The sequence below is a fragment of the Chrysemys picta genome, chromosome 5, assembly GCF_011386835.1.
Source record: "Chrysemys picta bellii isolate R12L10 chromosome 5, ASM1138683v2, whole genome shotgun sequence".
In the NCBI taxonomy this organism is placed as follows: Eukaryota; Metazoa; Chordata; order Testudines; family Emydidae; genus Chrysemys; species Chrysemys picta.
This window is the reverse complement of record NC_088795.1, coordinates 17,432,923-17,448,279: the sequence shown is the minus strand read 5'-3', so window position 1 is coordinate 17,448,279 and position 15,357 is coordinate 17,432,923. Positions and strand designations below refer to the sequence as shown.

At 39.6% G+C, this 15,357-nt stretch overlaps 1 protein-coding gene across 1 annotated transcript in view; it reads right to left on the bottom strand.

Annotated features, from left to right (window-relative positions):
• BMP3 (bone morphogenetic protein 3) overlaps positions 1-15,357 on the bottom strand; it is a 29,898-nt gene that overhangs the window by 11,332 nt on the left and 3,209 nt on the right. Inside the window, exon 2 of the mRNA XM_008165686.4 lies at positions 2,842-3,752. Coding sequence (XP_008163908.2) covers positions 2,842-3,752 — 911 coding nt within the window. The remainder of the gene's footprint in view (positions 1-2,841; positions 3,753-15,357) is intronic.

The following is a 15,357-nucleotide window of genomic DNA, read 5'->3' as shown; positions in this document are numbered from 1 at the left end:
GATGCAAGGCCATGGGAATCAAGCCCTCTGTTTGTGAAGTGTTTTAGGGCCCTTCAGGGTGCTACACAAAGAAAGTGCTACATACAAAAAGTGCATGTTCTTATTACTCTTTCTATTTTCTGGGGTTTGGCAGTTTGTGGGAAAAAGGGACTTTTCTTTTGCCTCGGGATCTCCATATTTAAAAAAAAAAATAGAACATAAATCCTTATATGAAACTTGCTTTCTTTGTTATGTTAATAGGCATTTAGCAGCAACTGTGGGTGAAATTTGCAGACGCTCTCAGCACTGGCCAAACCCTTGACTTCAGTGTGAGCAGAGTTGGCAAGGAGTGCTTCTGATAACCTCACTGCACACCTATGGTGTACTTCAGCGTATTTTTGCAAAAGCTCATTTGTTGTTGAAGGTGCATGTTCTTATGCACGTGAAGTTTGACCCAAAGCTCACTGAAGTCAATGAAAAGACTCCCATTAACTTCAATGGGCTTTCGATCAGGCCTATTTTGAATACATACCATTTACCTGCTACACAACACAGGCGCCCGCTTACCAAGCCATCACAGTGCCATCAGGTGAATGGGTGCCAATTTTGAAATGGCATGTTACATGTTACTTACTGGACGTGAACTGTTACACTCCACCAAGAGCTGAGCTACTCTTCACGGGGAGTTGAAGGACCAGATCTTCAAAAGAATTTAGGCACCTAGTTCTCATTGAAATTAACGGGAGTTAGTTGCCTAAATACATTTGAGGATCTGAAGCCCTGCAGAACAGAGCTATAAGAAAATACTATTTTTTTAATCTAGAGACCCTAAACAATGTCCAAGGAACTGGTCCACTTAGCTATGCAGATGCAGCTTCTACACCAGCACACTGAAGTGTAGCGTTTACAGGGAAAAAACGATTGTCCACAGATAGAAAAATAGTGTCGTCGTTGTAAGACATGATCCAAATCACATAGAAGTCAGTAGCAGATTTCCAGTGGGGTTTGGAGCAGTCTCATACAGAATAACTGGCAGCTTAAAATTGTTTTCCTTGTTTGTTTTACTTCTTTCAAAATATCCATCTGTTTGCCCATATTACACGGCTCACAACATGCCCAAATTCATTTAAAATGTAAAGTGCTTTCAGGTAGAAGGAGCAGCTGAGAGAATTAGTTTAAAAATTATTTTTGTTTTTGCATTCCTGTACATTAAAATAGCCACACTGATCTATTTCAAATATTGCTACATATATGAATGATTTGCTCTTGGGCCAAGGTCAATCCCCAGAGCAAATTTTTTACAGTTGCGTTTAAAATCCTTATAAACAAGGTTGAAATTGGAAGTGCTGACACAGCCTTAACCAGAGCAATGCCCAGGGCATTGCTATAACTTAACGTCCTCAAAGTTAACATGGAAAAAGTCCAGGTCAAATTGCTGCTAAAGTTAAGGGTCTGTTTCAAACCCATACGTGGGGATATAGGTATGATAGAGCATGGATGCTATCAATCACAGAGGGAGAAGCCAAAAAGACCCAGTAGAATGTTTTACTACCACCGAAAAACAAACAATCTTGTTAATACCTTTTATTGGACCAACTTCTGTTGGTGAAAGACAAGCCTTCGAGCTCCACGGGGCTCTTCTTTAGGTCACTGTGGCGCACGAAAGCCTGTCTTTTTCACCAACAGAAGTTGGTTCAATTAAAGAGGTTACCTCATCCACCAGTTTTTTCTAATAACATGGCTCCAAGAACACTGCAAATCTCCTTGTTTGCATTTTGAATTCTCAGCAAAGGCACAAAAATGAAGCCAGCCCTCCAAGTTTTAGAGTCTGATCCTGCAATCTTAATTCAAGTGAGCAGTCTCCCTGAAATCAACAGAACTGCTCACATAAGTAAAGGCTTCCTGATCAGGCCCATACTGGACTAAATTATCCCGGATGTTACCATACATCTCATCTGTCTTTCATTGAAAAAAGACATCATTCCGATTAATCCCCAAATTCCGCACCGATTTGAAATCATTTTGCTTTCAGTGCTGACAATTAGTTACATGAAAAAGAGAAAATGGTGAAGATAAGGCTAAGGCAAGAACAATGAACCCTACATCTACTGTGGTTTCCAGATACCAGGAATAATTTGTGTGTGTCCCCCTCTCCCCATTTTGGGTCTTTGTTATATATTGCATCCCACTTTGTGGCCTTGGTAGGCTGGGAGCTGTGGGTATGACCTCCAATGGAGCTACACCAGAAATAAATTTGGCCTACTGATTTCAAGAAGCCAAGCTCATGCAACAGGGCCAGATCATGGAACCCTTACTCACCAGAGTAATCATTATTCATAGAGTCCCATCCACTTCCAGGACTCTACACCCGCCTCCCCCTTTCAGAGCCCCACCCTGAAAATATTTACTACCAAACATAGCGCTTACTACTCCAAGTGGTCCCATTCATTGGTTTCTATTGGGACTAACTCAGTATGGTAATTACTATACTTGGTCATAAGCATTTATAGGATCAGTCCTTTATTATGCTTCATTAAACTGGACGGTCACCAGTTCACACATTATTATTACCCAATAAGCAATTTACAGCACATTTGGATTCTGGACAAAAATAATTCTGCTATATAACTTTGATTTTATATCTTTGTATAAAGCAATTCTAACTTCATATTAGCTATTTTAACAACTACCCCTTAAAGAACAGACATAAAATATTACTTATTTACTACATTCTAGAGCTTAATAGGAGTCAAGCTGGATTTTACCATTGTAAACAAATATGTGCAGTTCATAAAACCTAGATGTGTTTTCCTACTCTCTGGAGATAGGAGAATAAGACAGTGGGGGAAAAAAATACTGTACCTTTGGAATGGGGAATTGGCATTCGCCTGAGCAGTAATATGCATCAAAGGATTTAGGGGAAATAATCCATTCGCTCCAGCCAATGTCTGCAAAATCCACTTTGAGATAGCGCCGCGCACAGTATCTTGGTTCATTCCATTGCTTCCTTCTTGCCTTCTTCAAGGTTTGCTCATCAAACTGGAGCGTTTGGCTCTTCTGGTGGTTGTTCTTTCTCTGCTTTTTCTTACCTTTTGTCCTCTCTACCAGCCGTGGCTGGAGGGTTTTGTAGGGTTTTCTGTCTTCCCACCCCTCATCCTCATTGTACTGGTACTCGGCACCTGGGAGCTCGTTGTTCTGCAAGGGCAACAGGATGTTGGTGGAACGTTTCCGTCGCTGTTCACCAAAGCTGCTCTTTGAGTGGCCTTCCGGTCTGGGGAAACCCTCAACCAGGGAATTACGGTGTCCTTGCAAGCTAGAAACAACACTCTCTGGTTCTGAAATAGCAGAGTCATTGGCGTACACCAGGATGTAAGGTTCATAGCAGGACGGAATCCTCCTCCTGGAATAGCGGCCAGTCAAGGCCATTTTCACACCAATCAGAAGTTCATCATTCTGCTTTGCCTCACTCAGGACATGAGTAATGTCCTTCCACTGCCAGGAAAGGACATCCCGATAAGCCATGGAAACATTTATTAGAAAATGTCCCAGGGTTCGAGTTTGGTTCCCATCAGAAGGAAAGCTCAACACCGAGAAATCTATTTGAATTTCAGGTTTCCTGTGTCCATGACGAGAGCAGCCTCCGGATCGGGGACAACTCCAGGTAGCGTTTAGTAGGTCCCCAATGTAATAATGCAATGACGCCGACAAGATATTTTCAGACTTGGTTAGGGAGGTCAGATTAAAAACATGTGGCTCTTTGCTTCCTGGGCTCCCTGAAAGAAGAAATATTCACATGAGAACACAGAAAATTCTAACACCCCGAAAGACCAAAGGGCCAGTGTTACCTGTTGCTTTGTATTATCTTCACTTATTCTGATGGAAAATTCCCCATCGACTTTAATGGGAGCAGGAGCAGACCATTACGTTTGAATATACAATCCCCACACAGTCCCCATCCAGCGTTCAATTTTAAAGAACACACTTTACTATTCAGTTCTCACTGGCCAAGTGAAACTTCAACAGCAAGTAGCAGTTTTGTTGGCAACCTCAGGAGAGAGGCCAAGGATTGACTGAATTTGGAAACTAGCTAGGTACTTATACATCATTAGAATATTTGAGTGCCTAGCACATATCAATGAGTGCATCCACACTGCACCCTTCTGAGGTCAGGAAGCAAACGATATCACAGGAAGCAGGACTGCTTAAAAGGATACACTGAAGACTGCAAAAGAACATCCAGGAATTTGACAGCCAAGTGTATTTTTAATGTGTGTTTATTTAGCATGTGTACAAATGGCTAGCTTGACATCCCTAGCGAACAAACGTTCTTTCTCTGTCCAGAAGAGGGGTCTGGCATGGGCAGCTGCAGTTTAGACCTCATCCAAAACCTACTGAAGTCAATAGAAAGACTCCTAGTTGACTTCACTAGGCTTCAGGTCAGTCTTTTTCAGCTTCAACACATTCACTTACCAGTATGCGTCACTTCAACCCTAACGTCTTCCTACCAACGGAGGATGGGTGTAGGGAATCAGCTAGAACTTAGAAGAGTTGGGCTCAATTCCCAGCTTTCTTGTGTGACCTCAGGCAAGCCACTTGGGCTGGGATTATCAAAAGGTGCCCAATTGAGTTAGGCACCCAAATCTCATTGAATTTCAATGGCTCCTTTGAAAATTCCACCCTTAATCTCGCTGCACCTCAGCTCCCCATCTGTAAAATGGGGACAATACTTTTTGATCTTTATTTTTTGTTTAGTGTCTAGCTGTCATTCAGAAACTTAGGTGTACAATGTGCCAGGATAATTACCAATATAAACTGGGATGTGTTACATTTCCTTATTCAAAATATTATAAACTTCAAAAACTAAAACAAACAAACAGAAGTTAAGCACTATAAATGTTCTGCTACATCAGGGCCCATGCACAAAGTCTACATATCATGTAAATACCAATCAGAATAGAACCCTAGTACTGGCCCTTTAACCAGGGTAAATTTCACCCTGTATTTGTAGATTGGTTCCCGGCGTGCTGGAACAGTGGCTCTCAACCTTTCCAGACTACTGTACCTCTTTCAGGAGTCTGATTTGTCTTGCATACCCCAAGCTTCACCTCTCTTAAAAACTACTTGCTTACAAAATCAGACCTAAAAATACAAAAGTGACACAGCACACTATTACTGAAAAATTGTTTAGTTTCTCATTTTCATCATATAATTATACAATTAATCAATTGGAATATAAATATTGCACTTATATTTCAGTGTATAGTATACAGAGCAGTATAAACAAGTCATAGTCTGTATGAAATTTTAGTTTGTACTGACTTCGCTAGTGCTTTTTATGTAAAACTAGGCAAAGGTCTAGATGAGTTGATGTACCCCCTGGAAGATCTCTGCCCACCCCTAGGGTACATGTACCCATGGTTGAGAACCACTGTGTTAGAGCACTACATGTCCATTGGGATAGAGATTGGAACAGCAACAACTACAAAATTAGGAGAATAATCAAAAACGTCTCTAAGTAAAAATAAAGCAAGCCTCTGGAAAAGCAAAAGGTTTTCTCTTTAGTCCCACCAGCCCAGGAAAGTACACCAGGAGCTATAGTATGGTTATTTTAAGGCAATAAGAGAAGAAATATTTCTGCACAATTGGCTAATCTATGACATGATATTTTACAGATCTTTATTACAAGGTAATGGCATTGTTACAGCATCCTGTTTTTAATGCAGACCACAGTCCACAGCATAAACTTTCCTCCAGAATAAGCGGGTCACGTTTTGACCCAGTGCATTAAATGATGTCACATTTCAAGGTGCAGAGGTCAAAAACAACCCGTGCAGAATGTTTTAGAGAGAGGGAGAGGCTGCTAAAGAAGAATCAAGATCTGAAACAAGGCTTTAATGAGAAAAAACATCCATGGTATTGGAGTGGAAGGGTCAAACAGACCCTCTTTCCTGAATGCATGATCCACAAGGAAACAAACCAAGGGCAATAATTCCATACAGGCACAATGTTACCGTGCCAATGAGCAGGTTCTTGTGAATGGGGGATTTCCATGGCTTTGAAACTACAGAGGTCAGTCTAACAGGTATCTCGCACAACCCAAAGACACACTTACAACAGAGGCCCCAAGTCACCAGGGCATTTAAGCTTGTGTTTTGATTATAAGCATAAAAGTGATTCCACTGGGCAATGAGCAACAGCAGGTTTCCTTAAAACAAGTTCTATGCTCAGATTGCGATGACGTTTATATTGGTCAAACTGGCAGAAATATAGATTCTAGCGTTAAGAAACACTGGAGAGCTGTAAAACTGGGCTGTATGGAAAATACAGCTATAGTGAAACGTGTATATGCAACAGCCCCCAAAAGGACTGGAAACAAACCAACACATTAGAAAAACAAGGTAACATTAAGTTAAAACCTTCTTTGACATCATGGCAATCCACCTTCTCAAGAGTCCGAGGAGGGATTTTAGCTCACAGGGTTTTGAAAGAGTTCTTTCATTTAAAAGGAATGACAAAAATAAAATCCAGAAGTGCCCATGTAAATAGGGATGAGCAGGTCTTTGGATAAAGAAAATGACTGCTGATATTAACCTTTGCTCAAGCACTTCAACTGAACACAAATCAACACTTCTTTCTCCCCTGCCCCCGATGTTCCAAAAAGTTTGAGGTTTTGGGGGGAGATGGAATTCTGGGCTTCCAGATTCTGACATCAAAATTGCCAGTAAGGTCTGAATAAAGCCAGCAAATGAAGTAAAAAACACATCTAGCCCATCTCTTTCCCATTTTTTGCTAATAGAGCCGAAGAGTTTTAGGAAAAGTGGGTACTGCGCAGTTAAGGGATGGAAAACACCTGTTCTATTATGTTCATTGTTCTGCAAAGACCAGGAAGAATAGTTCATGCAAATTTCTGACCCAGAAGGAAGAATTGAGAATCCCACACAGACAAGAACCTGTTTTCACATGCTTTCCCGACGGGTTTTGTGGATTCGAGATGTTCAGATAATCTAAGCACCTGGAAGTTGACCTAACTGAACTAAACTGCAGAATGCTTTGAGATTCATCCAATTTGTGTCTATGAATCATTACCTGAAGACTCTGTTTTCAACAGATTAGATCCTACTTTATTTTATTTTACAAACAGGGCAGGCACAGTCTCTTACTACTTGTCTGTGCCGCACCTAGCACATGACCACCTGATCTCCGTTGGGGTCTGTATGGACACGTGAATAATACATAGATCTACAAATAATGAATTACATCAATATACTCCTACGGACAATTATGTTATCATGAGGGTATCTGTTGTTTGAGCTTATTTTTACATGCAGAGTCAAGTTTTTCTTTTGGGATTTTAGCAATTAACAAAAATTGTAACAGTTCAGAATCTAGGAACAAAAGAAAATGGGAACACAAATTAATCTGCTCTTGCTTAAAAAAGAAAGAAAAACTAACTGGTTTGTGATACACATGAACGGGGCAATATGTATTTTGATTAACAAGCAAAGCCAGACAAGCCATTCTTGCACTCTACTTAAAAAAATTAACATCACACATCACGTGCTACCAATAAATGGTGCTGCTTTCATACAACCCACTTATGCAACTAACTAATCCAGTTTCCCACCTGCATGTAACTCATGCTGGCTGATTATTAGCTATTGTCACTGATGTGTTATGTATTTGGTTTTAGAATTAGATTAAAACAAAAAATACACAAAAATGTATGTCTTGGTTTGACATCACTTGGGAACAGAGTCCAATTCACCAACCATGCAGCAGGGATAATGGATTTCAAAGCATGGGAAGCAGACAAATTAAAACAAAGCCCTGAAGTATCAAAGGATGAAGATTTAAAAGAGGATTTAGCCACAAGATACCGGATCCTGCAGTTTTTTCTCAAGAAAAACTCTCACTGATCTCACAATGAGACGGCAGCACTTAAACCCAAAGAACATAAGCTACAAAGCACTGGCACCCACAAACACTACAGTTCAAAATCTTGATTAAAGTCAAGAGCTACTGAGGAGCATGTTACAGAATAGGAAGGTCCTGTAGGATGTTCTTTCTTTGTACAGTCATGGACCAGACCAGCCTTTGGTGTAAATCAGCCTCTCTCCCTACTGACTTCAATATTTAGACTGATTTACGCCAGCTGAGGATTTGGCCTTTAGCATATGAATAATGGCTAAGAGGTTTCTTTGTAAAATAAATATAATTTTTTTAAAATGACACATTGGGCCTGACTCCCATTTACATGGCAGAGCGGTTTAAATGAAATTAGGCCTGACAATACCACTTAGCTCTTATACAGCACTTTTCATCAGTTGATCTCAAAGCTGCTAATCGATTTCAGGTGTCCAGAGTCCCACTTCGGTGCTTTATCTTCTATGCCACTGTCTCCTCCCAATAAGAGGATTTAAAGATTTTACAGACAGTATAATCTGCTTGAAACAGCAGTCTATGTCTCAAACAAAATCATTCTAGAGGTCAAAAATCTAAGCACTCTCAAGTGATGGCATCATAACAGCCCTTTGATATGCTTTCCACATCAAACAAAATGGCAGAACACTTCACTGCCTATTTGCATAGTCAATTCTTCCCTGTTGCTATTCAGTTGCGTATGAAATGTTCATCAACAGACCTGAATACACATCTCAGGGTATTTAATGCTAAAGAGAGAAAACCCAGAGAGGAGGGTTTACAATACCGGAGATGGGCATGGTGCCCAACACTCCTGCCGATGCTTTCTCTTAGGATCAGGCAGCCATGGGAGAGGTGGTCTTACAACGGTTAAGCATCACTGCTTTGCATATGGTTACTGAAGCTCATAATCAGAGGGAGAGATCAGTTTATTGACTGAAAATATGGAGCCAGATTCTCCACTGGTACCTACATACCACAAGGTCAGATTGAAAAGGAGAGGATTGCTCCCATTAAGGCATCTAAATGAAGTGGCCAGATTTTGCTACTGCATGGTCAACACTTTGGAAAATCAAGCCCTGTGGTTTTCAGCCCCTTGTAAATTGAAATAGACAAGACAGACTTCAAACACACTTATTGTTATTACTTGTATTGTGGTAGCATGTAGGAGCCTCAGTCTGGACCAGAGCCACATTGTGGTAGACACTGCACAAACACACTTTATTGCTTATATTCCTGCGGTATATCCTGGGGAGGCAGACATGGTCCAATCACTAGGGCATCAGACTCACTTGGCCTTAACTCCCAGTTTATACTGACTCACCATATGACAGTGAACAAGACATTTCACTTCTCTGTCTCGGTTTTCCTGCGTGAAATCCTGACCTCATTGAAATCAATGGCAAAGCCTTTCTGTAAGAGCACAAATGATGGAGCTCCACAAAGACGAATAAGCCTTGTGCGATCTATAGCAGGAAGGTTCCCTCTAAGTGGTACTAAATATGTACATATTCTGTGTTTAGTCACCACCCTTAATCAAGTCAGCATTTGCCTTCAGCTTCTACACAGTGATATCAGAGATGCTAGTGGAGTTACCCATACTTCGAATGGGAAACAGACCCCTGATGGCACCATGAGGTACCTTTTCGTACATGACGATTCTTCAAAAGCGACCGTTGGGCTTTCTTTTCCTCCCACAAGAACCCATAGCTGTTTGTGCTGCCTACTACCATTACTGGCATAAAAAGTATTTTTTAAAAGGCAGCATGCCTGCGAAAACTGACATCACCAGCATAAACATGTATTCATGTTACAAGGGGCATTCCCAGACATCAATAAGCTGGAACCAGTCCACTAACATGTGGTGTGTTTACCTTTATAGAGGATATACTGACATTTTTATGGACTGCCAAATCTATCCCAGGGGTGAAAAAGGATGCAATAAGGAGGGCTATTTAGCTATACAGTCGTCATTATCCATCGTTTAAATTAGATATTAAAGCAGTTCTCTTGCACCCGTATATAGTTAAGAATGTATCAGCATTTCCATTATAAAACCCTGTTTTCATGGGTTCATAGCACAACTGAACTGAAACTTGGAATAGAAGAGCTCAAGGCCGAGAATACAATTTTTGATGCCAAATTTCTTTCCCCCCAACTTTCCCCTATCTCTTCCCATCAACCTTCTCCCACACTCCCCAATTCATTTAGCTATTTCTAAATTATGCATGTAAAAATATAAAACTTTCCAATTTTGTTAAACACAGCACTAGATTCATTCTTTTAAAAGAAGAAATTTCGGATGTAATATTGGTTGATACCTGGAATTAAAAAAAAAAAAACAACCCTTCTATTAAAGTGATAACAACTTTAATAAAAAAAACTCTGAAAAGCAATGAACATGCATTGTCAGTAACTAATTTACAGGAGGCGTTTTATGACTGGAAAGATTTTAATATGCATCTTACACATCATAAATGTACCGTGTAGTGAGTAAATGATATGTCTTATATAAATTAAACACAGAGGTCATACCGGCTCTGAAAGTAATATATGGTTTATAGTACCCATCCATGAACTATGGACTTCTTTCTTTAAAAGATTTGTTCCAGTATATGGGCTTAATATTGCAATCCACATGTAAAGTAACTGCAGGTGTGTAGAAAATCATTTGTAAAAGCGGATACGTAGATTTTCATGCCTTGTCTTGTGGATTTTCATCCCAACTTCATAAGGGTGAATTTATCTGCTCTTTGATAGATATACATGGATATATAGGGCCTGATTCTCCTCTTGTTTACCCTAGTGGTACAGCACTGTAATTAAATTTGCTTCAGATGAGTTACTTCTTATTTACACCACCGTGAGAAGAATATCAGCCCCATAGCGAGTGTACTCCAATGTAGTACAAAGGGTAATATCAGTAAACTGGTTAAACGATGGGGTTTTCAACTAGATAACACATAGAGCCTGAGTCTCCTATCGCTTACATTGGTGCAAGTCAGGAGTAACTCCACTGAAGTCAATAGAGGTACATCCAGCCTAAGATCAGAATCTACACCAACCAGAACAAATTCTGGGCGTGATCCTGCAAGCCCTCGTCCTGTGTAGCTCCTATCAATTTCCAAGCAGAGAAAGTTTACAGTGCCAGGCCCAATGTTGCTAACTCATAATGTCTCACCTTTCAAGTTTCTTATGCAAAGAACCTGATTTTGTTTGTATTTCATCTGAAGTGGTGTAATTCAAGGGGTCACCAACAACTATCTATATATAGATAGATATCTCTCTATATATATCTATATCTATCTATCTATCACACTTCTATCAGAATGTTTTGAAAGCTGCTGTTGCAAATGACGCCTGAAAGAGGCTAGAGGACAAAGAGTAGAGTTTTCTTTATTTTGTTTTTCAGTCTGACTGCAATTAATGATTAGTCAGTTTCACTATACTCAGTTTCCCTAGCTGTTTGTGTGGGTGTTTCATGCCACAACAAAGGGAAGGAAAACAGTCTTAAAAATAGGAAAAGGTGGTTATAAAACCACAAAAATTGGCTCATGGGCAGATGTAATACCTGAAATTACTTTAAAACACATTTTAAAACAAACTGTCTCCATTTCAAGTGGACACTATCCCCTTTAATGATGCTATGGTAAAGGTGTTTTAGTCTGGATTTCAGAAGTCCCATCTTCCAAGGTTGATAATTCAGACAAACATTTATTCTGGGCTGTAACTTTGCATTCAGGGCCAGAGCCTCAGGTAGTGTAAATTAATATAGTTCCATTGAAATCAAAGAAGCTACACCACTTTACACCAGCTGAAGAGCTGGTCCCCTAATGTCCTAGAAACCCAATACAAAAAAAATCAGGTGGGCTTTTTTCATTTTGTTGGTTTTTTGATTGTTTTTTCTCCCCCTCTCCTATCGTTCGTCTTACAAATGTGATTGCAACAGCACTTAACTAGCACTAAGAAACCATTAAGTTAAAATCAAGTTTACACGTCAGACTTATGCTTACAAAACTAAGGAAATTTACAATTATAGGTGAAGTACTGTTCTTAATCTACCCCTTTTTATGCTTAAATCTTCTAGCTCATGTGGTATGTAGAATAACTCACTCTTGGGACGTTCTGAAACAAAGAACTATAAGCCTTATTCTCTGCCTTACTCTGGCAAAATTTGTCTTTGAAACAAATGAGTTTTACCCGAGCAAGGACTGCAGATTTTATTCCATGAATATCTCACTATTATATGTTTCTGACTGCTCTCGAGTTTTAAGATCTGATCCTGCTCTCATTGAAATCAATGGCTGAACATCCATTGAATCCTATACAGGATCAGCCTCATACACAGGAAGAATCAAGAATAACTCCATTCAAGTCAGTGAGAGGAAATTGTGCCAGAACGCAATTTGACTTCTCATATGTGATGTATATTCTCACATATATTTAAGTTAGTTCATTGTTTTTACTTGGTGAGGGACTTCTAAGCTTCTTACTGACTGATGTAAAAATCCAACAATTATCTTTTAAATTTATTTAACCGTATTTTTAAAAATTATTTTTATTTGCCTAAATGAAAAAGAACATGTGAAACATCAAAATCAGAAATGAAAAACAACTACGTAATTCAGCCCATTTCTCTGCCACTGCAAGATTATCCCCTGTAAGCAAAGGATTTCAGTTCAGCTTAGGGTGGACTTTTCAATCCTAACTTTCTTAGGTACTTCTGAAAACTCCATCCATAGTGGGCAAAGTTTTAATTTTACAATAATCATGAAGCTTGTTATCATTACTAAATTTTTTCATCCATATTTTCAACTGCCCTTGTCACTTTGTAAGATTACAGCGTTCAAAAGTGATGCCCTTTCTTTTGTTTGGCTAAAAGATTGGTAGGATTTCAAGTGATTGAACCCAATTTTTGGACTCATTAGACTACATACGTTATCTTTATAAAGTTCAGAATGTTTGCCAGCTGGGTTAGTTGGAAATCTAGCAAAGAACTTTCCTTTATGTCATGTTATCAATATTATATAGTAGCCAAAAGTTCTTAATGAAGGTAAAGTGTTGTGGACAGCAAGCTTTCAAGAACTTCCATATGTCTTTTCACTTCTCATTTGCTATTTCTGATCATTGTATTTTCAGAAAAATTAATCTACCTCCTTTCTCAGTTACACTATAAATTAGATCAGTGGAAATTTCTTTTTCTGAACTCATGCTCTGGTCCTCTTAAGGACCCCTTTCCATCCTCATTACTGACACAGGCAACTCTGCACTGATTTCCATGGGAGCTTTACTGGTCTCATGCGTATAAGATCGGCCCCTTATCAGTTAGGGACATCATCCTAAATTATTCAGGGAACAGTGGCAATGAGGTTTATAGTGTCATATGAACAAGAACAGGGGTGGGGATGGGAAGAGAGGGAGAGTTGAAATCTACACGGAGAATGTCTTAACAAGCTGAGGGCAGAATCTGGAAACAAAACAGCTCAAAAAGGAAATACTGTCAGTGTCCTAATTCTATTGCGTTATAAGCCAAATATTAACTACTTTTAACCTCCAGTAAATATAAGATTTCCCCCTCCCCGCCATCCTCCCCCATCATTTGATCTAAGGTTTTATAGAACTGCAAGTTTCTGCCATCAATAACCTTACAAATGAGCTGCTGTATCCTAAGGGAAAGGGAAGACAACACCTAACTGGTTAAATATTTTGCATAAATACTTATAAAAGTGTCAGAAAACTTATAACCACTCCAAATTTATTGCTTTGGCACTTGAACTGTGAAAGTATTGGGGGAGGAGGAAAGGGGTTAGTGAACAGTGTGTTCATAGGACTGCTGCCACCCACAGTCAAGTAACAGTATAAATATAATCAGAAAGACCGCAGAGATGGGATTTCAACCAAAGGCCTTCTAGGTTTAGAACAATAAATACCTTTAATCAAGTGTGTTTAAAGGAGCAAATACCACTCAGCCTGGATTGTATCATTCCCTTTTTCAGTCTATTTCAGAACCAGGCCATGTGCATCAACAGGAAACATTCAGAAGGCTGCAGCCTTCTGTATATGAAGACTAATGTTAGGAAAGAGACCATGCTTTTAAAAAGATAGGACAGGCAGGATTTAAAGTAGGTATTCCCTGTCCCTCAGAACTAAAACCGTATGGGAGCCGCTTAACTGGAACAGTGTAAGGAAATCTTTACATACCTCAGGCTCTGACACCAACAGATTTAGGGTCTGACCCTGCAAACACTTAGTATGGGTTGTCCTGGACAGAACAACACACAGTAATAAATAAGTAGTGAATGTTTTCAGGATCGGGCCTTAAGTCTCTTGCTTCCAGAGGAATTTGGCTACTCACAGTAGTTTGCCCAGTGTATGCACAATCAGGTCCTTAACAACCAATACATATTGTAGCCTTTAAAGAATCGAAGGCTTGGATTTTCAAAGAAGCCTCAGGGAGCTCGGCACCCAGCTCACTGGATTTCAGCGGGAGTTGGGGAACTACTTCTCTTAGGCGGTTGTGAAGTCCCAGACAATGATTTCATTGGGACTTTTGCATGTGAAATGACTGCAGGGTCGATCAGTTAGTGTCATGAAAAATATATGATTAGTAAATGAGGCTTTATAATGCGTCTATATCAAGGCACATATTGCAGGAATGGAGAAGCTTAATGGAATACAATAGTTTGGAATCATAACACTACATTTCAGGTTTCCAGCATTTATTTTTGACCCCTACATATTAAAAGCTCTTGAAATGACCAGATAGCTAAACAATCAGGAACAGATTGTACTTTTTCCCCTTTGCTGTTAACGCTTGCTTCTTTTGGTACACAGTCTTGGTGGATTGCCAATGTACATACATGCTTGGGCAAACAGGATACAATTTCCAAAAGCATCTACGTGACTTCAGAGACTGAGTCCCATCAATGTGCTTTGGAAAAATTTAGCTATTGACTTAATTTCATAACAGCAAAGATGTGCAATTTTTCAAGCTTTTATTTTTTCTTTAAAGATAGGAATAAAAAAACAACTAGCCCATCAACCATGTGCTATGTCATAGCCAGAAACTAACTGCAAAGGACATGAAGCCAACAAATAGTGTCAAAATAGGCACTGTAGATTCCCCCCCTCCTTAGATAGATATTCCCGAGTAAGAAGCGACTTTCAACATTGATAGGTTTACTGGTGCATTTCCGTTTAAAGCCGAAACCCCAATTATGCCAAAAGACAAACTCCACTTAACAGAGCTCCTGAGGGGTAAATTATTCTGTATGCACGACTGTACTTAAAGTAAAAACATCTTCCTCTTCCTGTATTTGTCACCAAATAGACCTTTGCTGCAACCAACTTTAAGTAAAAAGCAACAGAGGGTCCTGTGGCACCTTTGAGACTAACAGAAGTACTGGGAGCATAAGCTTTCGTGGGTAAGAACCTCACTTCTTCAGATACAACTTTAAG